Here is a 27,079-nt window from a genome sequence, read left to right on the forward strand (position 1 = left end):
TTGTTCTCCAATAAATGCGAGACTAAATTTTTAGAATTTTAATATTAATATGTTAATAACAGGTACACTAAAAATTATATATATATATATATATATAGTACAAGTATCACACAAGTTTTTATTTATTTTTTATTTTAATTCAATTTAAGTAAATTCAGAAAAGTAAGGATAAGCAAGTACATAACAATACTTATCGGCTGATACGGTGTATGAATAAGCAAGCCGAGAAGTTACTTTTTCGTAGCAAATTTACCGGTAAAAAGATTTAGTTATAAACTGTTCACATCTTTACGCGTGCAAGGCCGGTGAGATCGGCAGATGGTACGTTCGGGTCGGGTCCTCTGGCTCACCGACTCGAACCGGCACCGTACAAACGACCAAAATGCCGGAAAGCGAGAGGCGGATTTCTACGCACGCTGCACGCACTCTTTGACATTTTCTCCTTGTGCTCCTGCGCCGGGGCCCGCCGGCGTCCATAATTGTCGACCTTTCGCTTCCCGACGAATCTTATTTTCTCTCCCCACGCTTACACGTATGCGTATACGGGGAAATCCCTGCCTACGGGTGCCTGCATATACGAATCCGTATCCGGATCATCTGTCGAAACTTCCTGGTCCTCCTCCTGAATAATTGTTCTTCTCCTTCCCCCGGCCTAGGGAGAGAAAGAGGAGGAGGACTGGTGGGTAGATCGCACCTTGCTGGAGCAAAGATATGTTGGAGATGAGGTAACGTGTAACAAAATTTGTTTTTTTTTTTTGGTCTTCTGTTCTTTTTGGAAGATTTTTGATGAGTGGAAATGTGCTTTCAATCTGCAAATGTTCAATCTTCGTGGGTTCCTTCCTTTCGGGTTCCCTTGGTCAGTTTTTCTTCTGCTTTGGTGAATGGAGAGGTGTTTGGCGATTTGGTTATTGCTATGGTCTGGAGTTTTTGTTGGGGGCATGGTGTTCCCTGGTTTTTGACGTTTAGAACTCTTTTTCTCTTGTTCTTTGGCCTTCTGTTTTTGACCTCAAAGGCTGACTCTTTTTTGGTATATTTAAGGCAAAACTGAACCAGTTTCCTGTCTTTTGACTCAGAATTTCCAGTTGGGGTTTCTTTTGTTTTTGTTTTGAGGTACCCACTTCATGGGTTTTTTTCTTTTTCTTTTTTCTTTCTTATGTTGGTTTGCTATAGTTCAGGACGACAATGGTTCCTACCGCAAACGTAGAATTTTCGGTTTCTCCCTTTGTTCATGTGATCCGGGAACTCGGTTTGGTTCTCTTATTCTTGCTTTTTATTTTTCCTCATCCCCATGAGGATTGAGTGGTTTGGAATGGTCCCTCATGGATATATGAGCAGGGTCATTTCTTAATGAAAGCAACAGCGGTTGCTCGTGGTTTTCATCTTTTGGGATTTCTTCCTACCGTTCGTAATCAATGATGCATATGTGTCATCTTCTTGTGCTCTTCTTTCCTTGAGAATCACTTCAATCCTAGAAGGGAAGTGGCGATTCTTGATGTTTATGTCGTGCTTTGCCACGTTCCTGTTTCTTTCCCTTTTTCCTTTAGTTCCCGTTCTTCTCAGGAAGAATAAGGTTGGGGCCTGATGTCATCGCTAGTGGAGATCGCACGTCTGAATCGATATACTTCATATGGAGATGGTTTTTATGACTCTGTGTGTGTGTGTGTGTGTGTGTGTGTGTGTGTTGGTTACATTGACTCTCAACGTGAGGTTTATACCATGCAAGCGTAGACTCATGGAGATTTCACTTGATGTGCAGGACACTATGTGACTCTCTTTCTCATCAACAGATTGCAGTTGTTAAACTGAGGTATTGATGGTTGGGGCTGAGGTTTGTACATTGCTGCATTAAGATATGACTTGATGGTTCTGGTTGGATCTTTGTGCTTGTATAATGGGTTTAAGGTTGTTAGATAACTGGTATTGAGAGACTGCATTTCTGAAAACGACATGGTTGCTTTAAGAATTTTTGATGTGAAATTCTTTGCTGATTAGTGGTCGTCGCTGCTAATCTGGATTTATCACAAACAATGGGTGATCACAGTTACAGTTCTTGGGTTAGGCGGCAGAAATACTCACATACTGTGTGTCACAGATTGGATCCTTCTAGGATTCCATCTTTCCCGATTTCTCTCAAGCCTGAGTATTCTTTTCTTGCAACCGTGAAACCAGTGAACTCTGTTTCCAGTGTCCATCAGTCCAAGAAAGCAGATGCCACAGTTAGTTTGCCTAAGTTTGTAGATGTTCCAGAGAAAGAACAAAGAAGTCATGCACCAGCCAAATCAAGAGCGTTGTCTCCCCTTCCTCAGACTATGCTCTCGGATGAATTTAAGGAGGCAAGATCAGAATGTAAAAGGTTTTCAACTCCAACTTCAAGAAGGGAAAGGGATAAAAGTTTCATCAACAGATTGTTTTCCAGGGATCTTCACAATCATAATTTGACTGATCCAACGCAGATGCTTGCATCATCTAAAAAATTCCATGACAAAACAAAGCCTCGGAGGGAGAGCTCATGGTCCAAGTACTTTGATAATGCCGGAGGAAGAGTTACTGCTTTAGAAACAACTGATGAATGGACTGTCGATCTTTCGAAATTATTTCTGGGTTACAGATTTGCCTCTGGTGCTTACAGCAAACTATATTATGGACTTTACAAGGATCAACCTGTGGCTGTGAAGGTTGTCCGACAACCTGATGATGACGAAAATGGGGACATGACTGCTAGGTTGGAAAAGCAGTTCAATAGGGAGGTTACTCTCCTCTCTCATCTCCACCATAAAAATGTAATACAGGTAAAAGAACTATCTTTTCTTTCTTTGAAAAAATTTTCTACGTTGCTTTCCCTATTTGAATGTCAAATCTCTATATGTTTTATTGTAATTGGTTTTTGCATAATCTTGGTGAATATTCGGAATTGCAATAGTTAACATTCAGAATGAATTTATAATGAATTTTCTGGCATAGCACTAATAAAGGAAAGCTGGAGGTATTAGGGGACATCTTTTAAGATGGTTTGGACATGTATTAGATGCATTGCATTGTGTGCCAATAGCAAAGTTAGATCAATAGAAAGAACTAAGCAAACTGAATGGCCATCGTGGACTTGCAAGAAGGCAATAAAGAGTAGTTAAATTACAATAGATAAAAGTGACTATTTGTTCCATCCCGTTTAGTTGGGATAAGGCTTCTTGATGATGATGCTGATGGTTGTTCTGTATAATTCTTGATACTTTGTTAAGCAACTTGGTCAGCATGAATTATTTTTTCCACTATGAGATTTGTTCAAGCATGGTTGCTGGTTCGGTTGAGAATTGCAGAAGGAACATGTTCTAGCAAAATGGATTTAGTTGTCTCTCTTATCCAGATACCTGAAACTTTCTGTAAAGATTTCGTTGTCTTTTGTCTGTATTCTTTTTCATTTAAGAAAGATATGAAAGAAAGAACATGAGGGGATGGAAAAGGAGGGACAGACCGATAGTTAAAATCAAGTTCAGTTGACACTTGGACAACCTCATTTAGAACTGATTTTGGGGATCAATGTTTTTTATATAGAATATAGCTGAGGCAAAACAACAAAACTTGGTTGTAAAGTGATTCATTACCCGCTCTGTATTTGTGTGCTTCATGTTAATTATGATTATTCCAACTCGGTATGATAGGCAATTTGTCACTATAATTTCAACCACCACTTGGAAGATCATTTACTTTGGGATGTGTTCATGCTTTGTTTTAACATTGGGTGCATAGATTTGCCTAATAGCTGAAAATTTTGGATTCACGTGTCTTTTCTATAAGCAAAATTGGAGAAATTCTGTCGTTAATTCAAAAGTACCATTCCTTGCTTTGTGGAATATGATTTTCGTGCATCAAACTAAAACCATATTGCACTCATGGAATTTGTGTTTATTCTTTTTATGAGTCATATGTTTGTAATGCAATCAAACATGCTGAGAGGTCAGTGATCAATCTCTCATGCCAACAGGACACTTTTTTGTTATTATGTTTTTCACTGGACCTCAAATTTTGCATGCAACTTTAAGTCGTTCTTTTTTTTTTTTTTTGGCAGATAAGCTTACAGAAACTCGAAAGTGACTGAACTTTGTTTTCCTTTTCAGTTAGTGGCTGCATGTAGAAAACCACCGGTTTTCTGCGTTGTCACGGAGTACTTGTCTGGAGGATCTCTAAGGGCATATCTGCACAAACTAAGACCAGGGCGCCTTTGTCTTCAGAAACAAGTTGCATTTGCTCTTGATATTGCTAGAGGAATGGAGTACCTCCATTCCCAGGGGGTTATGCATAGAGACCTTAAACCTGAGAACATGCTTCTTGATCAAGATCTTCACGTCAAAGTTGCTGATTTTGGAATAGCTTGTGAAGAGGCATACTGTGATACTCTAGCTGAAGATCCAGGAACGTATCGTTGGATGGCACCTGAGATGATCAAACACAAACCTTATGGGCGTAAGGTGGATGTGTATAGCTTTGGTCTTGTATTGTGGGAGATGGCTGCTGGGGCTATTCCTTACGAGGACATGACACCAATTCAGGCAGCATTTGCAGTGGTGAACAAGGTACACTGCCATCATCATCTTCAAGACCCGTGGACTGACATAACTGCACCATACATGCTTATTAACATCATCCAGTTTTTGCATGTTACTATTTGACTTTTTTTGCCTACCTCTCTGATCAGAATTCGTTTTGCTGTTCCAGAATGCGAGGCCTCCTATACCTTCGACTTGCCCGCCTCCCCTTCAAGCTTTGATCGAGCAGTGTTGGTCATTGCATCCCGAAAAGAGGCCAGAGTTCTGGCAGATTGTGAAGGTCTTGGAACAGTTTGAATCTTCTATAGAACGCGACGGGACACTCAACTTGGTCCAAAATTCTACCTGCCGTGACCAGAAGAAACGGCTCAGCCGCTGGATTTCAAAGCTTACCTTGGATAACCGTATCAATTCATCTGTCCGCAAGTGATCCTCTGTAGATCCGTTTTGGTCACTTTTTAGTTTTTTGACGGCGCCCTCTGTGTTGCAATTGACATGGCCTTTGGCAGCAGTTATTTTTGGTTCACACACATGCGTCTCTATGTCTCAACTGAACACAACCTTGCTTGCTTGCCAACACATGCACAGGAACAGACTCCAATACTCTTGTAAATCAGCCGGGAACTTGCAAATATTAGTCATGAGGTTGGTGCTTTCTCATAATGGGTGAAACGAAGTAAAGGTTCTCATGTGAAGGAAGCAGTGGGTGGGTCCTTACAGTGCTGTTTCCAAGTTTCCTAATGGAAACTGAGTCACACTTCCCTCCCGGAACAGACACGAGCGTAGGTGTACCTAAAATAACCATCCAAGAATCACTTTTTTCCTAGAAATCGGAGCTCTATTGGTTTGGAATTGCACGATCACTTGGTAGAGTTCGTCATAGGATTCCTAACGCATAGCTTACAGTAAATTGGAAAGGACCATTGTCTGATTCGGAGTCGGACTCTTCCATTGGCAGCGGCGCCATATTTTCCAGTTGGACGTCAAAGAAGGGACACAATATGGAACTAACTGAAAAGAACGGTCCTAAGATGATACATTAGGACCACAATACTTTTTGATGTCTGCATTATCCACCACAGCCACTTGTTGTTTTTGTATATATAGTGTATGATTTTCCACCATATATTATATGCATATTTGAGAGTGAAGAGCAGAATATATCTCAAAGAGGCCGAAACTTCTTTTTTACTTCTGTTGTTGGAGTTTCAGGACCTGGGTAGTGAGGAAAAAACCAGTCAATTAGAGTACTACGTATTCGCCATTTATAGTTTAGAGGACAAACATTTACGAGGATGAAATTAATGGCCAGACTTTCACTGGCCCATCAACCCGACAGCTATACTACACTCTTTGCAATGATGCAAATGAAGTTAAAAGCCTAAAATGAATTGAAACTTGCTGTTCTGCTGCCTGAGCTCTTCCAGGGCCTTGTCCCACTTAGGTACAGTAGTGGGGCCTGGTGCATTTTAGTGGAATAGTTCCAATATGGGCAATCAATAAGATTGTGCCCATGACCAGGCCTTCCTAGGCTTGGGCACGGGGTCCCAGTGTGTCTCCCATTAAGTGGCCCCATGTGTGGTTGGACCGCATTGTGGTCGGACCGACGCAGGCAAAGATTTTCATAGGTTTTTGGCTTCAGAGCAGGTCTCCGGCCAGAATGCACATGATCAGCATCTGGTGGAGACCAACCATAAGGGACCCAGATCGATCAACGTTGTAGGTCACCAAAATTTGGTTAGATCTTGGACTGACCTGAACTTGTGAATACTTCCAGGTTTTGAGCTCGTGTATGAAAGTCATTTGATAGTGTGCATGGTATTGGCCGTGGGGATTCTGGCATTCTACTTGCAGACCTAGGTCTAGGCTCAAATGCACGATCTGGGTTAAAAAGCGCGGTTGCTCAACGGCTAGGCCTTGGGCTCACTTGATGAATCAACAGGTTCGTCATCCGTCGTTCGAGTCCCTCGCGTAGAGGCCAGGCCGGTTGACCGGCAACCAGGCCAGGTCAAAGGGATACAGAGAAGATTAGCATGGCCTATGACATGCACAAACCAAGGAATCGAGAAATGATCCATTTTTTTTCTCCCTTTCTGCCTGATTTTTCCCTTCGTTTTCATTTGTTCTGAATCGTCTCCCTTCGTTCACGGTGGTGCCACAGAGCTGATTTACAGTTCGATTTCTTCTTGGTTTCGTTCTCTCTTGCGCTCTGTAACGTTTGCTCCGGCATGTTCCAGGATGACGTTGAACTAACGAGAACAGGTAGGAAGAAGCAGCTGGGAAAAGAACCGCAAATAATTCTACATAAACATGGAACCTTTTGAACACTGAGATGCAGAAAAAGAATCTCTGAAAGGTCTGTATGACGTAAAAACTGAAAGAAGAGCAAACTATGCATAAACATGGAACCTTTTGAGAACTGAGATGCACAGAAAAGGAATCTGTGAAAGGTCTATAAAAACTGAAAGAAGAGCAAAGAAGTTGGGTTAACTTAGTTCGGAAAGCGCGAGTCGGTGGACGGCAAGGCCTTGGGCTCACCATGCTGGAGTTGGCCATGCGCCTCATCCCAGGTCCCTGACCTTTCTTTATGGTAATGCATCGACAGGTTGATCAGCCTCTTCCGAAGAGGATATAGGTCGTTTTTGAGTCCCTCGTGCTGTTTCCAGGATCTGCAACTATGCAAGGTCAAGATGCAGTAAGAGAATCACGCTGAGCCCAGTAGCTGTTGACTTGCAACTATGAAAGGTCAAAGGGTTTAATGGGACAGGACGTTAAAGTTTAGTCCTGTATCGAAGATACAACATGATAACAAATGGTTGATATGAAAGAGGGCTTGAACTCTCAATGTCTCCTCGGAGACATCTGATAAAATTGGAACGATACAGAGAAGATTAGCATGGCCCCTGCGCAAGGATGACACGCACAAATCGAGAAATGGTCCAAATTTTTTTTGCCCCTCTTCCAGGCTTTCAAAGAACCATTTCAATAGTTGGCATTTGGGATCTTTCGGTTTCTTCAACAAAGAATTCATCACATTCGATCTCCAATGGTTGTTTGCCAACATTTTTCGTATGATCACCGACCAGGTTTGTATCCTTCAATCACGGCGAGCCATAACGTCTTCGTTCTGCTTAGATGTCAACTTTTTTTGACTCCCTTTCCCTTTGTTTTTCTCCGGCATCCGGTATGTTTTGCCCTTTCATCGGTTTGTGTAAGTTGTGCGTCTCATGTTGGTTAGATTTTGCCTTTATTTCGTTCTTGAAGCTTTCCAATCTGTCAATTGGTTTTGATTTTGTTTCTATTTCGTCCTGTTTTCTTTTTCTACCATTCATTTTGTTTTGAACATTCTTCCTCCGTTTGTTCTGAGGATTTTAGAAATGACAATTCATTGACATCTGTGGAATTGTAAAAATGGTATATATGTTTCAGTTATTATTAGCTTAAACCGATTTCCTTCTTTATGGACAATAATCGAAATTGCATCATGTTTCTATATCAGAATTGTCAGATTCTCTACATAACTTCCATTTGACGGGAAAATTTCCCTTTCTTGGTCCGATCTGTACTAAATAGTAATGTATCTGCTAGAAAACCTCCTTGTCTTCATCAGTGCGAAACTTCACTGAGGTTCGACCACCGATCAAAAAGTAGAAATGGAAGACTCGAGCTGATATATACAGAACCCATCAATCTACATCCCCCATTTGAAGCAACTGCTCAAAGTTCCATTTTCAACCAAATTATTCTCATTTGCGAATGTTCATGACTCAAAGGCCATGGTTTTCCATTTTTTTTCCCGTTCAAAATTCACATTCCGCTCTTTTCCCTTGACAGGAAACAATCATTAGATGCATCCGCAAGGTCGCATTCACCAATAGTCCAAGAACACTAAAAATGCCTGCCGCACATACCTGTGGTTCACGCACTTCAGCTACCCTGTTTTTGTTAAGCTTCTCAAAGTGTTTGTGATTATGTTCCTTTGAGGATTTATAGCATTTCAGGAAGTTAACCCAAAAGGCTAAATGATAGATTTGCATCAAGAGCCCATGATAAGCATTCACGTCGATTACCATAAATCCACAGAAGAAATGCTACCAGTTCGAAGACTTCCAAAGTGCATCTACTCAAAACATCCGAAAAGAAAGAAAGAAGGATGTCATGCATTGCTCTTAAAATGTAAATCAAGACACGATATTGACTACGGTTTAGCATCAGCATCTTTGTGATTTTATTCATCTAAAAGTCTTCATGTGGCTTAAATACCCATAAGGGCAGGTAGCCTTATGTATGTGCAGTAACAGAAAGTCTGAAGCCTGTTCTCACCCCTGGAAGGGGACATACCAACGGTATCCTCTCAACTGACACAGTTACTGGTGTATGATACAAGTATACAGATTAGCAAACAGACCTCCAGCCATTTCTAGCATAAACCAAAACAGGCGTCCGTTTTGGCATCATAGTGGGAGCCACAAAGGGGCTCAGTTGATGCTCAAGAAGAGCTTTAGAACTAAAGGCATTATCAGCAACAATCTCTTCAAAAGACCCTTGGACAACTAAAGAAAAAAATATTATGCTTATTAAGATGATTATTTACACTGGCTCTCATTGAAATAAGGGGAATTAACAATTCTATCCATTAGTTTAGCAAGCCGGCGAGCACCAGGGCCGGGGCTTAAGTTAGTTCTATCACCCACTTCACTACAGGGCGGGTTGCCAGCACACCAGCCACCATATGTGAAACTATTATTTTTCCTGTTGAGAAATAAACTATCAATGCTGTCAAGTACGGGGTCATTTCTCTTAAATTTTCTAGCAAAAGGAGCTTTGCTGGAGACCATGTTTCCAGTATCATTGAGTGTAAGCGAATGCGGATGTTGTCTCGGTGGATTGTCCCAAGAAATGTAGTGAAGATCGTGGTTGACAACTGTTCTCTGGAATTCAGGGGAGTTGCAGATCACGGTCTGAAAGTAGCCTTCAGGAGAGGAAACGAAGTTGGTATAGTACATGAGGAGTGTTCTGGGGAGGTTGTCCCAACCCCAAATACAGAATTCAACAAATGAGCGTGACAAAGCCATCCACGCAGAACCTGAAACAACAATAAAAATGGACACTCAGAGACAGAAGCAGGGAAATCATACAGACAGATGAGATTCATAATAGAAACTTTGGCCAATTAACTTTGGCAGTGCAGATTCATGAGAGAAACGTTTGCTTGATTATCTTGACAAGCATCTACACAGGACAATTCCTCATTTGATACGGCTATTTGTGGCATGAAAGCTATCCTTCATCAAAGAACACCTCATTTTTCTGAAATAACTATCAACCATGTTCCATAGGCTCCACGCCCAAAATAAAGTAATTTCACCCTGTGAAGCCAGTGAGAGCCACTATCTGCATAAGCCAAAGCATGCATAGGCCCTGGATGCGGAGGTACTAGCCTAGGGGTTTTAAGCTGCCAGGGAGTGTGATCTAGTCTCATTGCCTGGGTGCAGTTTCCTCATATAAGGATGAGGGAAAAAATTGTTAATCCACAAAAAAATTGTTAATCCACAAGAGGTGACATCATGTTTTCTCTGGAAGAGCTACAAATATTCAGAAAGCCATGATATTGAAGACAATGACCTGGCAAAGTTGCCAACTTATCTAGATACTGCCTTGTTAAACAAATAGAGAAAGAAGGTCGTAAATAAAATTTACTCAGTATATGTTAATGGTGTTGTGTGATTCTATCTGTCTAACTATCACACTGCACTGCTTTTATGCAGAAGGGCACTTTAAGGCACTGAAATTTCCTAGGAACATAAAAAAGTTTACTAGGTAAGCTTTCCTTTTGTGATTATGACTGCGAAATTTATATGGCTTCACACAATTCAACTCATGTCTTCCATGGATAGTTTTCATTTGTGAATGAACAGGGACCCTGAATCTCATCCTGAACTATAAATAACACATGCACCTAGACATTCCAAAGACTTAACTTGGAAGCAGCTAAGCATGATATTTGTATCAATAGGGTCTGATCCCAGTTGTTCCCTGCACAAGAGATTTGCCATATCATGAAGAAAAGTCAAGATAATCTCGCATTTAGTTAGATCAGGCTATGTGCAGCATCCTGTTAGGAGTTACATGTTATGCAAGTAATTTTCAGCCACATATAACAATTTGAGGAAACTTATAACGTTACAAAAATAAACATCTAATTTTCAAAATTTCAATTTATGAAAATACATCGTAAAAAATTGATACACGTACAAAGACTGGTTCATTTGATAGGCATTTTATTGTCTAACAGTTTGAACTTCAAAAGTCCTCTTTGTTTTGGTTACAAGTTACAACATCGAGCAGTTGATTATGTTAAGTTTATCTCCTCTCGGAGTATAATTTAATGCTTAAAGCTTATGTGACCAGACTATGATAGAACCTATCTTCAGTCAGTGTAACACTAGAATGCTGAAGTAGTGAGGTATTACTCTTCAATACCAGATATCAAAGCCTTATGATCACAACACACACACAGAGTCACACACAAAAACAGTCAAAGGCACAAACAACACAGAGTTTTGTAGGCTTAACAGTTGGACTTGGTAACTGTAACATCTAAGTGATGGGGACAAGGTATTTTCTCACTAAGAGGCATTACCACCTCACTTAAACTACTCTTCCCCATGAAATGCAATGCAATTGCAGCTGCTCTGAGTGCTGACTAGAAATGCATTCATTTCCACTTAACAAGGATGCTCAGAGATTCCAAATGATTTTGTTTTGGCCGGAAATGAGAAAGGAATACCATGTTGCATTTGAAAGAGGTTGCAGCCGTTTATGCTGAAACTAGTACTACACAAGTCATTATCCTTCCATGTCATACATTTGCAGGTAGACAACTTTAGTTTTACTGTTCCTACTTTTTGCCTACAAAGTTTCAGATTGTACTGAGTCATGACATCCACATGAGTTAAACCATTCTTCAGTCCTTGAAAGGAGTTGGAGGATGGTAGTGAAAAAAAAAAAAAAAACCAAAACTCTGTGAAACCAAGCCCAAATACAGTTGTATCACAAAAGCAGGTCGTCATCAGATAAAACCAAAAAATTCGACTGGTGCATGCATTAGCAGCTCACAGAAGCCTACCTGTAAATAACTTAAATGCTGTGGGGAGTTCTCTATTCTGTTTTGCCCAGAAAATATCGGATTTAGTTGACATGTATAGCCCAGGATCAACAATTAGTGGCCTTCCTCTTTTGGCACTGCAAGTGCAACGACAGAGAGGTGGTTTTTAGACCGACAATGAAATGCCCAAAAGTGAAAACAAAGACAAAATTGAAAAGGAACAAGATACTCACTTTTTCCATCCGAGATTGCTAGTATGTTCTATGAAGTTCAAGTTTCTCGGCAAAGATGTGAATATAGACAGAAGATCTGGACACACATAAATTATGGTCATATAACATGTAAAACATTCAGAAGAAGAGGGAGGGAGTAAGCAAAGAGAACATCCATGGACAAAAAGATTTCAGACATAGGATAAGAAAATCAACGGTTACATGATAGTTGAATATAAGAAGAAAAGCGAGAATCAGCCAGACAGAGAAACTTACCATCTTGTGTAACAAGTGGATAGTCCGAGGCACTGAGGTTTATGAACCAGTCCCAGTTTTTCTCCTGTCTAAGAAGAATGGCACAGGCATGCAGTGTATTAGAGACCATTGTGGGACCTCTATAGGTGACCATGTTTGCCTTCTTGATGACATGAACATTACCCACTTCTGAAAAAATTGGGTTACTCTCAACACGGGTTGCAAGTGCCAATCTCTCTTCAACCGGTGCTTCTAGGTCCAGATGAACAACATATTGATTTAAGGGATGATATAATGCAAGCAGAGTTCTCCACAGTCTATCCAAATCACCTTTAGAGCCAGATATTAAGTAAGCTAGTCTAGGAATTCGAGGTGCATCAGGTGGGGGAGGGAATGTAGCGTTTGGATTTATGAGACTAGAATCTGTTTGATTGGAACTCGATTTTAATGATAAAATTGAAAAAATTGGTTGTGACGAGGAAAGCATCCCCAAGTTAAAAGCAACGACAAGCAGGGAAAACAGGAAGCTTAAACTTATGACAATAGGAAGTACCCATTTCTTTTCTATGTTAAAAGACTTAGGTCCTGTATAAATCGCCCACATGTCTCACAGTTCCTACCAACAAAAGTGCTCGTGGTGTCTCAACCGGCAACAAATCACATGCCAATGAAATGGGCCGCAGCGAAAAACAGGACAATCATGAATCCACTTGTATCTTCTCTTCCAAGAGTAATTTGACCTCGCCAAGTGATTCCACCAATTCCGTTATTGAAATAAAAAACTTAGAGAAGAATTGATGGCACAATAACGGAAGGAGCAATTGTCTAACCCTCTAAGGACCACTGCAGACAGGGAATGGCTGGACTCTGCAAGGAAAGGAAAAAATATCGAATTAAGAAATGAACTAATACAGAGATCTGAAGGCACAGAAGTTTCTCATAAATAAGAATCAAACGGCACGAACACCTAGATCCACGAAAGGCCGTCTTACTTAGAATTTTTAAAACTACTAGGAACAGTTTCTTCATGGCCGCTTACATTGCAGATCAGAAAGCTCGGAAACAGAGTTTAAGGCACCGGAAAAGAAACAACTTCAGAACTTTGCGACCATAGACGACCCAAAAGCGATGAAGGAACACTTGTTTTCATGAGAAAAGAACTAAAGGGAAAAAGAATAAAAAATCTGCACAGTTCCAGCCAAGTCAAGCACAGGTTTTCTTGAGCTGTCCGGCTGTCCCCTATATAATAAGCATTGGGATTGGGAATTAGAAAGCTGGGACTGGGAGACCCTTCTTGAGTTTAAAATATTCCCAAATGTCAAAGACAACGAGCAGAATCCGATGCATACTCTATAAAACACTCTCATTCATATAAAGTTTAAAGAAGCAGCATACGTCCCCCGTGGCTAGACTCCACGGTGCAGAGACGTTGCAGTTTGGAGCTTTAGATTACGTTGGTGCTCCATAAACAGGACATATGATGATATGAACTCATAGACCGTCTCTCGTCTCTGCACAGGAAGGCAGAGATGGCAAAGAATCGCTTCAAGACACTCCACTAGACCAATCGACTCCAAAAAACATACGTCCACACAAGGTCGAGGTCGCAAGAAAGAAAAGAGAGACAAAAAAACGGATAGAGAAGCGAATAACCTCAGTTCTTCAAATCAGAGGACCTTCAAAGCAGCAAAGGATAAATTTTTCAATGACCAACGAAAAAGTTTCCAGGAAAGGTTAGGAACGGCTCTCCGAAGTCATCGCGCCAGAAAGCAAGCACAAAATCCAACAAAAACCAGTGCAGACGAGGGATTACTCTCTGACTTTTTACCCGTGTTCCAACGCAAGACAACGCGAGATACAGGACCAACAAACCAATAAGAAGAAGAAAAAGCAGAAGACAAACCAAGAAGAAGAAGACTGGCTCACCAATCTAACGAACCTTCCCTGCGTCTCCAACGGCAGCTCCACAGAGAGAGAGAGAGAGAGAGAGAGAGAGAGAGTATGAGAAGAAAAAGAAGAAGAGAGAGTAAATAACAATAAATAACGGGGAAAGGAAGAAAAATGAAGGAAAGTGCAGATCTGCCCATCCTCCATCTCCTTCCTCTCTCCTCCCCATAAAAGGTACGCGCAGCCGTTCACGACACGCTCTATTTACGGTCTCTCTCTGTCCCTCCCTATTATTAACGACCTCTCTCCCTCCTGTCAACCGCCTGAGCTAGATCACATGATCTGGACGGCTACCCCGATCACCCAATACGCCACTTCCCCCGTGCACTTTGGAGTGCGGGACCCACACGACTTCTCTCTCTGTCAGCCTCAGGAAATGGTTTGCCGGTCAGATGATCGACCTGATGATCCAGCGAGTCTGACTTCGTAGGCGACTCTCTGTTTTCCAGCACGTTTCTCTTTTGAGGGGACCATGTTTGTCCATGGTGTCGTCATGTTTGTCCATGGCGTCGTCGGACACGGACGGACGTAGACATTTCTCGCTGACCAGAGGCGAGACCTCCTCGACAGCGACGATCATATATTCAGAATAATAATTGATTTAGAATCCATCAATTTTAAAGATATAAAATTTTCATATATCTGTTAGAAATCCAAGATACGAAATCTTAGGCTCTAAGATCCTAAGATTTCAAATCACTGAAATCTAAAATTTGAAGTAAAAACCTCCTAATGGGATAAAATATTCCGGCTCACTCGTTTGAGTGGTTGGGATTTATGGTCTTTAGTGATCGGCTGGAAAAGTCTTTCCTGACTGCGTCAGCTCTGCCGTGAGCAAGAGTGCTTGGACTCCGACTTCCTTCAATTTGAAAGTCCTCTTAAGTTTGGTATTTCTTTTTCAGCGGACAAACTATTTCCTCTCAACGTGTCGTCTTCCTTATATTATAACTTGATGATGGATACCAAACTGAGAAGAATCTCTCTTAAATTAATTTTTAAATTACCAAAAAAGAAAGACAAATAACATGATACGGGCAGAACATACACGTGGGCTGTGTTTTTTGCAACATCTGTCCCCCCGTAGTGCACAATGCCTACTTCCACCTTAAGCCAAAAGAGACGTGGGTTTGACCCGAACTCACTTTATTGAAAAGCAATACTATACTGCCAAGATCCATCTAAAAATCAAATATATTCTATCGACTTAACCGAGTTAATGTATGTAACTGCTCATTTATCTTGCATGTTGCAACTTGAAGAATTCTTTCTTTTAATAATGTTTTATTAAGCCGGCTATTTTAACGTAAAAGTGGGGACCTAATAAATGGACTATTAACCGTCGATCCCCGGCCTGAATTAGGTCGTTGACCAGCCTAACCCTGTGGCCTTGTCAATTAGCCATGGTCCGGCTTGGTTGACGTTTTCTTGTTTTGTTACCAAATTTTTCTATGGCGATACTTTGGACATAGAATTTATGGAGTTGGGTAGGTGGAGGGCAGGGGTGAAGCCATAAATTTTTGATGAGGGAACTCGAATTAAAGTTTTTAAATTTTGACAGGAACCAAAATATCATTTTTCAAAATTTTTTAATATAAGGCAAGTACATTTTTTTTGAAATTTACATTCTTTTTTTTTAAGATGGGGCTGGGGCCCCTGGGAGCTCCCCTCGGGACCGGACTGACGTCCGGACAGTGATCTCTCATTGGTGAAGACCAAAGTACCAATGGAAACCCATTTAGCTCCGCATCAAAATTTGCCGGATTCCGTGGCGTATGTGGTGTTTTGCCTTTGGCTGATCAACTTTCCATGGGAAAATGAGAGGCAATTTCTGTATGAATTTAAAGGTGGTGTTTGATGCTCCTTCCGAACGAGTAAAAGTTTCCTGTCCGGACATTTTTATGTTTGCAATCTCATGTTCAAGTTGGGGCGACCATGATATAATTATAACTGCAAATATTTCTTTTCATATCGAAATGATTAATTATGGATGATTCAAGAAGTCAGGTTTGACATGCGTGTTCCAGCTTGAACTGCTTGTCCACGGGATAACATGTCACGCCGTGGACTGTTTGTTCCATCGCGAAGACTTCAGAATGGTCGGCAAATGAATGCGCCATGTAACTTTCCCGGCAGCTTCGCTATACACCCAGATATTTGCGTTTATATTACATGCAAGTAGGAAAATTTAATAAGAACATTGCGTTTTTGAAATGCATGTATTCTCAAAATACATGGCTTAGGCACAATGTATTTTTCTTCTCAAAAAGCATAATGTCATTACGGATGTTGTTTCTGTATTCAATAATTAAATAATTTATAAAAATGATTACGTTCTGTTTTTTGAAATAAAATCATGGTGTTTTCGATATGTTTTTAGTGCTTTTTACCAATGATTTTCTTATAAGCATTAACTTGTTCTCAACCATAGGCTTGATGAATCCAATGTTTTAAGGGTCAGGCCGGACCCGATTAAGGCTTTTCGGGCTTTTCTCGCCAATGGCTTTTCGGGCTTCAGGCCGATCCATTTGCCGAGGCCCGATTTGACTCCATTATTCACTGCTTTTCTCGAACAAAAGCTTCTTTTGTATCAAAATAAAAGTTGAAACTTTTTGCAGCTTACTTTTTAATTATATTTAATTTTTTTAATACAAAAAAAAATTGTTGGGCCCATTGGGCTGCTGAAGGGTTGAGTGTAGCTCTTGGGCCTGGCCCATTAGATTGTTTGGGCGGTGCTTGGGCCCTAGTTGTGGCGCGTATCAAGTACTCGTCGGCGGCCTGACCCGGTTCGATCCGTAGCCTTACTTGAAACTAATGACAAAGAAAGCCTTCCAATAAATATGGAGGTCATCTTCATCTCTAGGCAGTAGGCAACGGATGTCGGTTTACAAATTTGAAGTTCAACCCTCTTTTCCCGAACTTAGATCTGCATGTCGCGTAGATGTAAGATTTCAATAACACAGATCTCCAATCAGGAAAGAAAAAACACCCAACTTAGGTTGTAGTCTTTGATTTTCCCCTTTTCCTTCGAAAGCAGCAAGAAAAATTATTTAAACTACTTTTTCAACTTTAAAAAGTGTATGCATATGATCGATGATGGTAATCAATTTTTTTATTTATTTTTTAAAGACTCCGATTTATACGTTTACTATAACTTTAAAGAAAAGGAACAAGTGTGAAAGTCAAATATGGTTTCCCTGATGACGTTCCGCGAAGAGTTCACCGCTTTTTTTTGGAATAGCGTAGGCCGCCATTATAAAATAAATTTAAAGTCGTCGTTCCCTTGAAAAAAAAAAAAAAAATCCCTCGTTCCCTGGTTGCATGTACCTGAGAGGAGTTGGAGCTCCTCTCGGTTTATATTTTGCTCGATTTGAGCTTGAGTCGAGCTTTGTTTATAGCTTAGATGCTATTAAGATCGAGTCGAGCTTAAGAATAAAAAGAAGAGAACACCTACACAAAAGATTAAAAAAAAAAAAAAAAGAGTACAAACGAAAAGGAAAATAGATACTTACAAATTAGCTTGTTTATAGGCAGGCACCTTCGCTTTCAAGCTTTAAAATGCCGAGGAGAAGCTAGACCAGGTTGGTGATCAAGTACTTTCCTCTAAGAACTACTTATATGTCTCTGTGTTTATGTGTATGTGTGCGAGAGATATTCCCGAACCATTTTCTTAAGTGCAAGAAATTAATTTTTATAAAGCCTTTATGCAGTATTAATGAGGTGTTTGGTAACGGACATAATGTTTGATGAATCTATCCCAATAGAAACAAAGCATAAAAGTTGTAGCTTCAAGTTTGACCCTTTATTTGTTGTTGTTGTCTTCTATTTGGGTCCAGATTTGTTGATCCACTCTTAGCTTATATAAAGGGGTTTAGGAACCATTTATAGTCAGTTTTGAGTTTAATGAAAACCTTAGTTGTCTTCTGTGTTTTCCTTCTATTTCATCGCTATTCTTTTTGCATTCCTTTTGTTTTTTTTTTTTGTCCGATTTCGCGTTGATTGACAATGTTCATGTTACTAAATGACCTTTAAGGGGTTTGAATTAGTTGGTCAGGCCAGCAGTTGGTATAGAACCGATCTTTACTTTCATTCTCATGGGTGTTAAATCCTCACATACAGGGGCGGAGTTCGAAAGTTTTCGTTGTAGAGTTCAAACTATAGTTTTTAAAAATTTTAACAAGAGGGGAACTAGATTTTTTCAAATTTTTATACACATGAAACTAAAATTTTTAAATTTTACATATATACTTTTTCAATTTTTTAAAATCTTAGGGGAGGGCGAGTCCCCTCCGGCCTCACCTTGCCTCTACCCCTGCTTGGATAACCAAAGCAGGCATAAGCTTTGAGAGTAGGAGTGCTGTTTAATGCAGTCAAATAAGCAACAAAGTTTTTTGGCTTTTTTAAACAAAAAAAGAAAAAGAAAAGAAAGAAAGACCCTCCTAGACTGTGTTAATAATGTGACCCAACATGTGATTTTTTAATGAACAAAGCATGCAGTTAAATCATATATATTTCTTCATGATTTGACCTTCATATTCCAAGCTTGGCTTGCATGTGCATGAGAGCTAGTATGTGTGTTTTCTGTGCACGAATTTCTTAATCATTTCTACGATTTGGATCCTCAAAAGATCAAAAGTCTAGATCTGCAAGCTTTTCGAGGGCATATATTGCACCGTCGCATGTGAATACGTCAAGCTTGCAAAATTAATCTTATTTATCTCTTGTCACACGTTATCTAGTCACTCTTTCTTTGGTTCTCTGCATGAAACTTTGGTCTCTTTGAATTTTTTGCCCGTTCAAGTAAAATTTGAGCACAACTTTAATGAACCTTAGAAGAAATGCAACATGAATGACCCACAAAATGTTCTCTTTAGATTGACAGTACGAAGTTCATAAAGGAACCCACAGTGAAACTCAACCATTATTTTGTATTTGGCTTGATCTGTGACAAGCGTGACCTAGAAAAATGATCTGTAAAATCAAGAAAAATCTTAACCTGACAACAAAAAGTCAATCTGAAGGGAAAGTTTGATTACCTCCATCGTATTCTGTGATCCATCGATGAAGTATTACACCCTATCTCTCCAATGTTACATCAGTCCTAAGTCATATGGGAACGAGTATAAAATGCCAATACAAACACAACTTTATAGAATGTGGGTATATGGGGGTATGGTCACATATATGTATATATATAAAGAAACGCAAAAAAATCAAAATAAAAGCAACATTTAAATGGTGGAGTGATATAAATAAACACATTACATGTTAATGAAGAATAACTGTAAAATAAGAATGAAAATTGAGTTGGAAAATTTATACCAAGTAAAGTTAGCAGTTTGGATCATTTTCGATCTAAAAAATACCCAAGTGTGTCAGAGTTATCCATGTCATTAAGGATCGGACCTTTGATCATGTAAAACAATGGTATTCTATAACTGTAGATCTTCGGTCCAACCTACAAAGAGCCTTTGAGACAACTACGTATAATTTTGCAAGGATTTCTTGCTACAACAGCAAAGCTGTGCAGCATTTAGTTCATGGATTCAACTTGGATGAATGAATTAACCTCCGGTAATTGGTAGGCGATTTGGTTTGAGTGCCCTAAACCACGGTCAGATTTGTATATATTCTACCTAGTACATCAAATGGTATTGAAGAATCAAGAGACATTGTTGAATGTTCACCCCACACACTGTTTGAAGGTCTCTCTATATGCCACCTCCCTTATATTTTCCATACGAAGAAGCATCTCATTGAATTCAGATCTTACCAGCTGGAGGGAGGCTGTCAGCTGATGGTAAGATCGAATTGCCGTCTCAAAACCCGATCAATTGGCTCAGATCTGGTAAAAGAAAACGAGTTGCATCTTAATGGGACTTGAGAGTATATGAACAGAGGTATTATGAACTTATAATTTGGTGCCAAATATGACAACGAGGGGCTAGTAAGCGCAGTAGGTATTATAATCATCTTTGATCATTCAGAAGGATTAAGTCATTTTGCTCATGATGGACGTGGAGAGTGAACGGAATGTTAAGTTCAATCTAAACAGAGGAAAATCATGATTCTTTTATATCTTGGACCATACAGAAACTCCTCCTCTTTTTTTTCTATTGGACTTTGTCCAGGAAATCAAACCCGCCATTAAAAAACAGCATCTCTGTCCACGCTTGCAGTGGGAGTTGATGGCAGGGGACGAATGCTCAGTTGGAATCAAGAAAAAATAAAGGAGGTGGAGATGCGGGAGACTCCTTTTAAGAAGATTAATCAACCACAAGCTGATGGATTCGAGTTGACTAGTTGCCAAAATGAAATGAAAATCTTTCAATGATTTCTTTAGAGTGCTGCGGATGATTGCGTGGAGTGATTCATGATGCCACCAATCTCTCTTTTTAATTTCATCCTTTTCTTCTCCTGCGCGTGAATGTACGTTGTTCAGACGTTTGATGCCGTGGCTTTGATCAGCTCAAGGAAGAAAGTCGTCTGCCTGCTGTAAGAAATGAATGTGGCGCAGCTGCTAGACGATGCACACGCACGCTAGGGGTTTCCACATTGGATCTTCATTTTGAGGGAGGTTGAGAGTTCAATTCCCGACGCACTTAACACAATTTGAAAACGTTTTGCCTAACCTCAAGGAGGGTTGTTCAACCAGTCAAGTAGAACTCTCTCTATAAACATGACTCCAACTCAATTTGTTTATTCAACGAGTTGAGTTTGAGTTAAGAAATGAACTCGACAACCTAAATGAGACGAGTTCGAGTTGAGTGAGCTTGTTTGGCTTGACTGAACTCAGTTAAGCTCAAAAAAAGAAAATATATAAAATATGCTCAAATGGGTATGCATGCAATTGGTATGTGGGAGGTTACATGTTCAAATCTACATGTCGCCTCTTCCTCTAAAAAATATTTTTTAAAATAAAATGCTTAATTCGGCTTAAGCCAATCTTTGGCTCAAGCTTAATCGAGCTGAGCTTGAGTTTGAAGAAGTCATTAACTCGAGCCCAATTCAAACTAATGCAATTTTACTCGACTGGAACACGAGCCGAACTCGCTCATGAACAGTTCTAACCCCAAGTTGCCATGTTTCTGCACATGTGCATATGTGTGTTTGTGTTAAACTTTCTGCTGGGAAGGGTGAAGGCTTTGGTGCTCCTTCTGGCAGCTTCAACTCACCTTAAGAACGAAGAAACATCTAGAACCCGAAAAGTGTTTGATTACAAAGAACTTTCATGAGCCCTGCGCGTCCTTTCACAGGAAAACCCCATGTGACTCCGACTGCCATGCTTGCGAGGACAACACAACGTGGTGCAGAGTAGCAGATCTGGGACTTCCAGAAAAATTGACGGAGGTCAGGACGGACAATTACACGATGATGCAGTGAAACAGGATTTTTTTAGATCCTAAACCCTGCAGTCGGCTAAAACTCGTATAAACAAGAAAAAAAAAAGAGCAGAAAATAACGGTTGAAAACAAAATTAAACCGGTAGTAGAGCTGGAAATAAAGGAAATTAGCTACAGAAAGGTTTCATTTCAATATCTCAGACCTTTGACTGACATATGAATCCTCAGGTCGCTCTAAATGGAGAAAAGAATAAGATTTATATATAGAGTTCATCTAGTTAGAGGGCTTTGGTCTCCATTCTGCTTCTGCTCTGCGTTGCGCGTGCTTTTCACAAGTGTCTTGCTAAGCTGTAGATTCCTCCACAGCTAATTGATGCCTGCCATTTACCCTTTCCTTTTAGAGTATTTGCAGGTACCAAATCGGGGTTGCAACTATTGAGAAATCTTTTCAAATGGTACCAATGGTTTTAAACATGCATGTAGTCTTTACGAAATCAAATCGATGATGATGATCATGCAGAATGAGCAACAGTCCAAGCAAGATCTTGATTTTTAGTTTACTTAATTGGTCATGGATTCGGATCAGCCTCAGGAAGGATTGATTGTTCATAAACTATGACAAATGGCTTTGATGGGTTTTGATCTTGGATCTGCGCCTGATGCGCAGTGTCCAAGCTCACTTAAGAAGGAAGGAGCAGTTACAGTTACTAACCTCCTCTTACTGTAAGGTAATGGGCACATTAACATGTACATAGTGTGTAAGAGGATAGAAAGTCCCCCAAAAACTGAAACGGGTGAGGAAAAGAAAAGATTGAAAATGTATCTTGTGTTTTCCTCACTGTGCATTTCTCTAGTCACAAATTGGTCAGAAAGATATAGCGATTCAGTCATATCTTCACTGCCACTTTTCAAAAAGTTGGGCATCAAGAGAACTGATCAATTTTCTTGTCATTCTCTTCTTGCTAAAATCATAGTTTCCAGGAGAAGGAAAGGATATGGGAAGTGATATTTTTGACACAAGAATGAGGAAGCAACCATTTGGGAAAAAAAAAAGTTATGAGATGCAGCGGGAGGCGCATTTTGAATTAAAAAGTGAATCTGGTTTTCTAGTAACTACAGCTGAAACGTACAAAGCTCAAGGTGTTCGAAGTTGCAAAATTTTTGAAATTGGGAACTGCTTGGCCTTCTATTTCGTCTGTCAAATTAAACGTAAAAACGGTTTTCTCTTCAAGAAGTTAGAAGATGATCGATCAAACACCGTATTGCCACAATTTGTGGGATCGGCAACATATATATATATATATATATATATATATATATATATATATATATATATATATATATATATATATATATATATATAAGAGACAAATGTACAAGCGCCTATCGAATGTCAATGTTTTAGATTAATATGTTTTTAAATCAATTTAGCTAGGTCATTATGTGGATGTCATTTACATTGTTGTGAGAAAATATTTATTTAAAGTCGTGCTACAAGTTGATTTCTTGTCAAATCATGCCTATGATTTCATAAAAAAATCAAAACATTGAGATCTAAGGGCATATCTCGATGATTTCATTGACTAAAGCAAATCAAAACATTGAGATCTAAAGGGCACTTTCATATGGTAATATACATAGCGTTTCACTTGCTTCTCACTATTATTAGTCGGTGCGCCGTTCATTTTCTTCTCTTCGCAAAACTTTGTTCCCGATTACTTTTGGTGCTCGCTTTAGCCCATATATATTTTTAGTCCCGAACAACTTACACAACCTCTACCACTGCAAAATTTGGCAAATTTCTAGACAAATCGAAAGTAAGCATCGACATCTTCTTCTTCGATTGCTTCTCCAAGAGATGCGCCGAGAATGGGCCGGCCGGTTCGATCCTCTCATGTGCACCAAGCCACTTGGCGTGCATATACTTCTGCCTTCTCCATGGGCCCAAGTGCATCTTCTTCTCCTTCATGCACCTCTTCCCTGCCGAGCAGGCCGCCTTGATGACTTCTTTCAGGCGATCAGGTTTGCCCACAAACACCTCCGGCAGCCGGTTTACTAGTTGATTATACTCGCTGCTTCCCCTGGCCATCTCAAACTCTGCGCGAAAATCCAATTCGATCACAACACGTGCAGCTGCCCCATCGTCATTCCTTTCGGCGTTGTCGATCACATCAATGTAACTGTGCTCACCTGAAAAGGATTCCGGCGACCGGATTAATTACCAAAAAGACAGAGTTGCCCATATGTACTGAATTAGGACATGTCCAAGGTGGATGGATATATACGAGTTGGCATTGACGACATGATCACGCAACCAATTGATTACCTGCTGGAATGTCCGGCGAGCTCCTCCACTTTGATCGGCATACGGCGGCATTATGGCCGGCCTTTCGCAGACGATCGACGACATCTTGCTGTAAGCAATTCCGGCAGCCGCCGGCCGCAGGGATCTTGCACATGCATCTAGGAGACTGTTGCGCGTCCTCCAGCGCCTTGGTCGTGTCTCGCCTAACCCTTTTCTCAAAAGAGCTACTTCGCCTCAATGCAGCCTGAAAATGAACACAATTCCGGCGCCTATTAGAACTCCGGCAACGAACGAACGAGCCAATTTCCCCTTAATTTCTCTCCAAAATCACTAACATCTCCCGTATTTCTGTTCGACGCGATAAGCTGGCACTTGCCAAATTATCCCGGCGAAACCACTTTCCCCTTTTCCACGTTGACAGTGAGAAAAGTAAACGGAAAGAAGAAATTAATTCCTTCCCGTAGCCGATGCTTACCTCTAGTAGCAGCTGCTGCTTCTTCCAGAAGGCAGCTTTCTCCTCACCAGAAGCCACGGATTCTTCCTCTTCATCATCGTCGTCCAAATCCAAGATCAAGCGATCAGCCGACGCCTCGCCGTCTTCGAGGAATCCGGCGGTCTCTATGCTCGGAAACTCGACCTCGCCGACGCCAGCAACCTCCCAGCAAACCTTGGGCTCTATGCCCATGAACTTGCTGAGGCCAAACGTCGCCGGATTATGGCCACCACCATAATTTGCTGCGAGAAACCTACCCATCACCAGATCCACCAACCCACCTGCCCGAGCAAGAGACAGAGAGAAGAAGATTTCCGACCTACACCCAATGAAGGATCCCGTCAAACGCCCGTTCCGTTTTATAGGGCCTCCATCTCCGGCTAGGGGCTGTGGCGGGACCCCGGGCCGGACGTGGACGAACCAGGCGCCGCGAACATGACTAGGCACACAGCCAAGTCCACACGGCAGGTAATGATTGGGTAGGACGAGTAAACCCGGTGGGGTTCTCGGTTGATGAGGCCACAGCTCGGACCAACGTCAGCCAGCCACCGCTTCCCTCTTTCTCATCTCCTCTTGAAATTTATCCGTTAAATTTCTCCACCCATATATTAACAATTATTATTATTAATTTGTAGATTGCCTTTCAAGCTCTACCCGTAAAATAGCACGATCAAGTTGATAAGTGGACTTGGTTGGTTGACTAGGTTCGACTTGGTCGCGACTCGAGCCATGAACTCAGTCAAATTTTTTAGCATGGGTGGGAGCTAAACAAGGAAACGGTTATGCATCAAGTCTCCAATCTCGTTGGCTTAAAAACTTAGGGCTGGGTTCGGTCCATTAATATCAAATCCCGTTGGTGTAGGCTACGGCTTAGCTGGATAGAATCAAATCGCCTTGGCAGCTTGATTCCTCTGAAAGTTCAGGGGCAAAGTGGTCACTTTCTTGTTTCTATAGATTGAGAACATTCGTTTAGGCGCCAAAAATTTAAGCATAATTCGATAAACCGTCCAGACGGAAACTCGATCGGCATAGATTAAATTGAATTCGGCAAAAAACAGGGTCGGATCCCGCTAAATATCTTCTAATATGTGAGCTTGAACGGACTATTCTGAAACATAAAAAACTTGAGGGTCTGAATCGGGAAAAGGATATATTTCTGATATTTTATTTCTAGTGGAAGGAGATAAGGAGTTGTTATCCCAATCCATCTGCGTGGCTGGCGGGGTCCACTCCAACATTGATATGACGTGGACAGTAGGTGGCGTCCCTTCAGAGCAGTCATTTCTACTTAGGACAGGACCACTCTGTGGGACCCAGGGAACAGCCTGGCCCCCAATGTGGGACCCAGGGGAAAAAAAAATTGGATCGAGACCACTTTTCTTCTTTCTTTGGGCAACAAAAAATGCCACTTTTTCTTGTTTGGTCCATTATTTTTCAGAAGGCGATATTATCCTCACAAAAATGCGAAGAATATTCGCATTTTCACCTCGAATTCCCTGGCCATTGATTTCTTGATATATTGAAAAATTGGCACGAGAAAACAAACATGAGAGATTTCTTGGTATATATATTTGTTGGTTTCTCAAACATGTTATGATATTTTGAAAATTGGCAGTAGGAACTAGGAAGTCGGCTACGATGTGTAAAATTAAAATTATATGACACAATTATATAATACATATGAAATCTAAAAATATAACATATAACAAGCACATATTTTTAAAACATAATGTTCTTCTTCTTCTTATCCAACACCTTTTACTTTGTGCTCAAGTACATGAAATGAAATGAAATGAAGAGCCCTTAACAGCCACTTTTCAAACTGCTTTTGAGAGATGTTTTCGCGGCGCGGCAGGTCGGATGCATACTCCTCTGATACTGACCCATATTAGCAACTGCTTAATCTGTCACAAATTTCATTTTTCATTGTTTTGACAACAAATCGACGGCCGAAAATTTGATTTGAATTTGTTTTTTCCCCTTTTTTTGTTTGGGTACTTTTGGTTTACAATTCTTCGGCCCACTATAAAATATCCAAATCCATCAACCAATTTGTGAGAACAAGGATGCCATTCAAACACATCATGAGTCATGGGCCCCCCCGTTCGGTGCCAACTTATCCACACCCACCCACAAAATCATTTCTTTTCTGGGCCCAATCTCCCAAGAATACAAAAATCAAAAGTTCCAATTAAAAATTAAAGTCTTCAGTAACTAAATTATAAACTCTAATTGATACTTTTTCCCTTTCTGCATTATTGGAGCAATATTATAGTAACATTTTCATCAGACCTGATGCTCCCAGCCGGGTGTTCTTATCCTTTGGTACAATTAATATATATATATATATATATATATATATATATATTTGTGTAGGTAGCATGAACAGTGAAGAACCCGTTGTACCTAAATTTCATTTTCCTTGATTGGTTCTCCCTGCTTCTTGTCACATCAAATCGAGGTGTGAAAATGTGAGCTCTAGAAGACATGGATGTTAATCTTATCAGCTCTGTAATATCCTAAAGATTTTGATAAGAATATCTTAAATCCACTGAGCTATCAGCAATATATATGTACACAAGAACATCAAACTGTGGTTCTCATCTGTGGATGAATCCCTGTAATGAGAAATTCTGGGGCTCCGGCCTTTGCATCTTTACCAAAATCATGCACCTCCCCATTCTTTCACGACTTCTCTGCCAGGACAAAAAATTATTATATTATTTTTAATATAATTAAAAATAGAAAAAGATTAATTTTTTTTTTAATAATGAAATAAATCACATGTCGTACCCCTTTATTGGCCGCACCTAACTTAGGTGCTATCTTCCAAGTACTCATTTTATCAACCCTACATGAGCTTTGAAGAATTAATTTA

At 40.3% G+C, this 27,079-nt stretch overlaps 3 protein-coding genes and 1 non-coding gene across 7 annotated transcripts; 2 read left to right on the forward strand and 2 right to left on the reverse strand.

The window, feature by feature from the left end:
* The first annotated feature begins 515 nt into the window (after positions 1 to 515).
* On the forward strand, positions 516 to 5,071 carry LOC116245086 (serine/threonine/tyrosine-protein kinase HT1-like). 2 transcript variants are annotated; one of them, XM_031616799.2, is made up of 4 exons: positions 516 to 725; positions 1,757 to 2,789; positions 4,113 to 4,568; positions 4,711 to 5,071. In XM_031616799.2, exons 2-4 carry the CDS (start codon positions 2,028 to 2,030, stop codon positions 4,969 to 4,971), a joined length of 1,479 nt encoding a protein of 492 aa, XP_031472659.1. In that variant the 5' UTR covers positions 516 to 725; positions 1,757 to 2,027; the 3' UTR covers positions 4,972 to 5,071. The 2 variants fall into 2 exon arrangements, with proteins under 2 accessions (XP_031472659.1, XP_049931561.1); XM_050075604.1 differs by lacking the exon at positions 516 to 725 and adding an exon at positions 742 to 856.
* A 2,316-nt stretch (positions 5,072 to 7,387) lies between these two features.
* On the forward strand, positions 7,388 to 7,490 carry LOC116246509 (U6 spliceosomal RNA). The gene has a single exon (XR_004170697.1). It is a non-coding gene; the product is annotated as a U6 spliceosomal RNA (small nuclear RNA).
* Positions 7,491 to 8,936: 1,446 nt separating this feature from the next.
* LOC116245439 (beta-glucuronosyltransferase GlcAT14A-like) lies at positions 8,937 to 14,256 on the reverse strand. 3 transcript variants are annotated; one of them, XM_031616983.2, is made up of 5 exons: positions 14,043 to 14,256; positions 12,138 to 12,983; positions 11,883 to 11,958; positions 11,671 to 11,786; positions 8,937 to 9,627 (listed from the first exon to the last, which is right to left on the reverse strand). In XM_031616983.2, exons 2-5 carry the CDS (start codon positions 12,718 to 12,720, stop codon positions 9,128 to 9,130), a joined length of 1,275 nt encoding a protein of 424 aa, XP_031472843.1. In that variant the 5' UTR covers positions 12,721 to 12,983; positions 14,043 to 14,256; the 3' UTR covers positions 8,937 to 9,127. The 3 variants fall into 3 exon arrangements, with proteins under 3 accessions (XP_031472843.1, XP_031472848.1, XP_031472850.1); XM_031616988.2 differs by having other exon boundaries at positions 14,020 to 14,256; XM_031616990.2 differs by lacking the exon at positions 14,043 to 14,256 and adding an exon at positions 13,770 to 13,967.
* An 8,521-nt stretch (positions 14,257 to 22,777) lies between these two features.
* Positions 22,778 to 24,542, reverse strand: LOC116250458 (uncharacterized). Its single transcript, XM_031624082.2, has 3 exons — positions 24,184 to 24,542; positions 23,730 to 23,952; positions 22,778 to 23,593 (listed from the first exon to the last, which is right to left on the reverse strand). The coding sequence occupies exons 1-3, from the start codon at positions 24,460 to 24,462 to the stop codon at positions 23,169 to 23,171; spliced, it is 927 nt and encodes a 308-aa protein (XP_031479942.1). The 5' UTR covers positions 24,463 to 24,542; the 3' UTR covers positions 22,778 to 23,168.
* Positions 24,543 to 27,079: the final 2,537 nt, after the last annotated feature.

Source organism: Nymphaea colorata, chromosome 1 (genome assembly GCF_008831285.2).
Source record: "Nymphaea colorata isolate Beijing-Zhang1983 chromosome 1, ASM883128v2, whole genome shotgun sequence".
NCBI classification, from domain to species: domain Eukaryota; kingdom Viridiplantae; phylum Streptophyta; class Magnoliopsida; order Nymphaeales; family Nymphaeaceae; genus Nymphaea; species Nymphaea colorata.

Coding starts and splice junctions, on each gene's coding strand:
- LOC116245086 (XM_031616799.2), top strand. CDS start 2,028: ATGGGTGATCACAGTTACAGTTCTTGGGTTAGGCGGCAGAAATACTCA. Junction 2,790..4,112: donor ACCATAAAAATGTAATACAG/GTAAAAGAACTA, acceptor TTTCCTTTTCAG/TTAGTGGCTGCATGTAGAAA. Junction 4,569..4,710: donor CATTTGCAGTGGTGAACAAG/GTACACTGCCAT, acceptor TTGCTGTTCCAG/AATGCGAGGCCTCCTATACC.
- LOC116245439 (XM_031616983.2), bottom strand. CDS start 12,720: ATGTGGGCGATTTATACAGGACCTAAGTCTTTTAACATAGAAAAGAAA. Junction 11,959..12,137: donor TCCACTTGTTACACAAGATG/GTAAGTTTCTCT, acceptor ATGTGTGTCCAG/ATCTTCTGTCTATATTCACA. Junction 9,628..11,670: donor AGCATTTAAGTTATTTACAG/GTAGGCTTCTGT, acceptor TTGTTGTTTCAG/GTTCTGCGTGGATGGCTTTG.
- LOC116250458 (XM_031624082.2), bottom strand. CDS start 24,462: ATGGGTAGGTTTCTCGCAGCAAATTATGGTGGTGGCCATAATCCGGCG. Junction 23,953..24,183: donor AGCAGCAGCTGCTACTAGAG/GTAAGCATCGGC, acceptor GTTCATTTTCAG/GCTGCATTGAGGCGAAGTAG. Junction 23,594..23,729: donor CTCGCCGGACATTCCAGCAG/GTAATCAATTGG, acceptor AATCCTTTTCAG/GTGAGCACAGTTACATTGAT.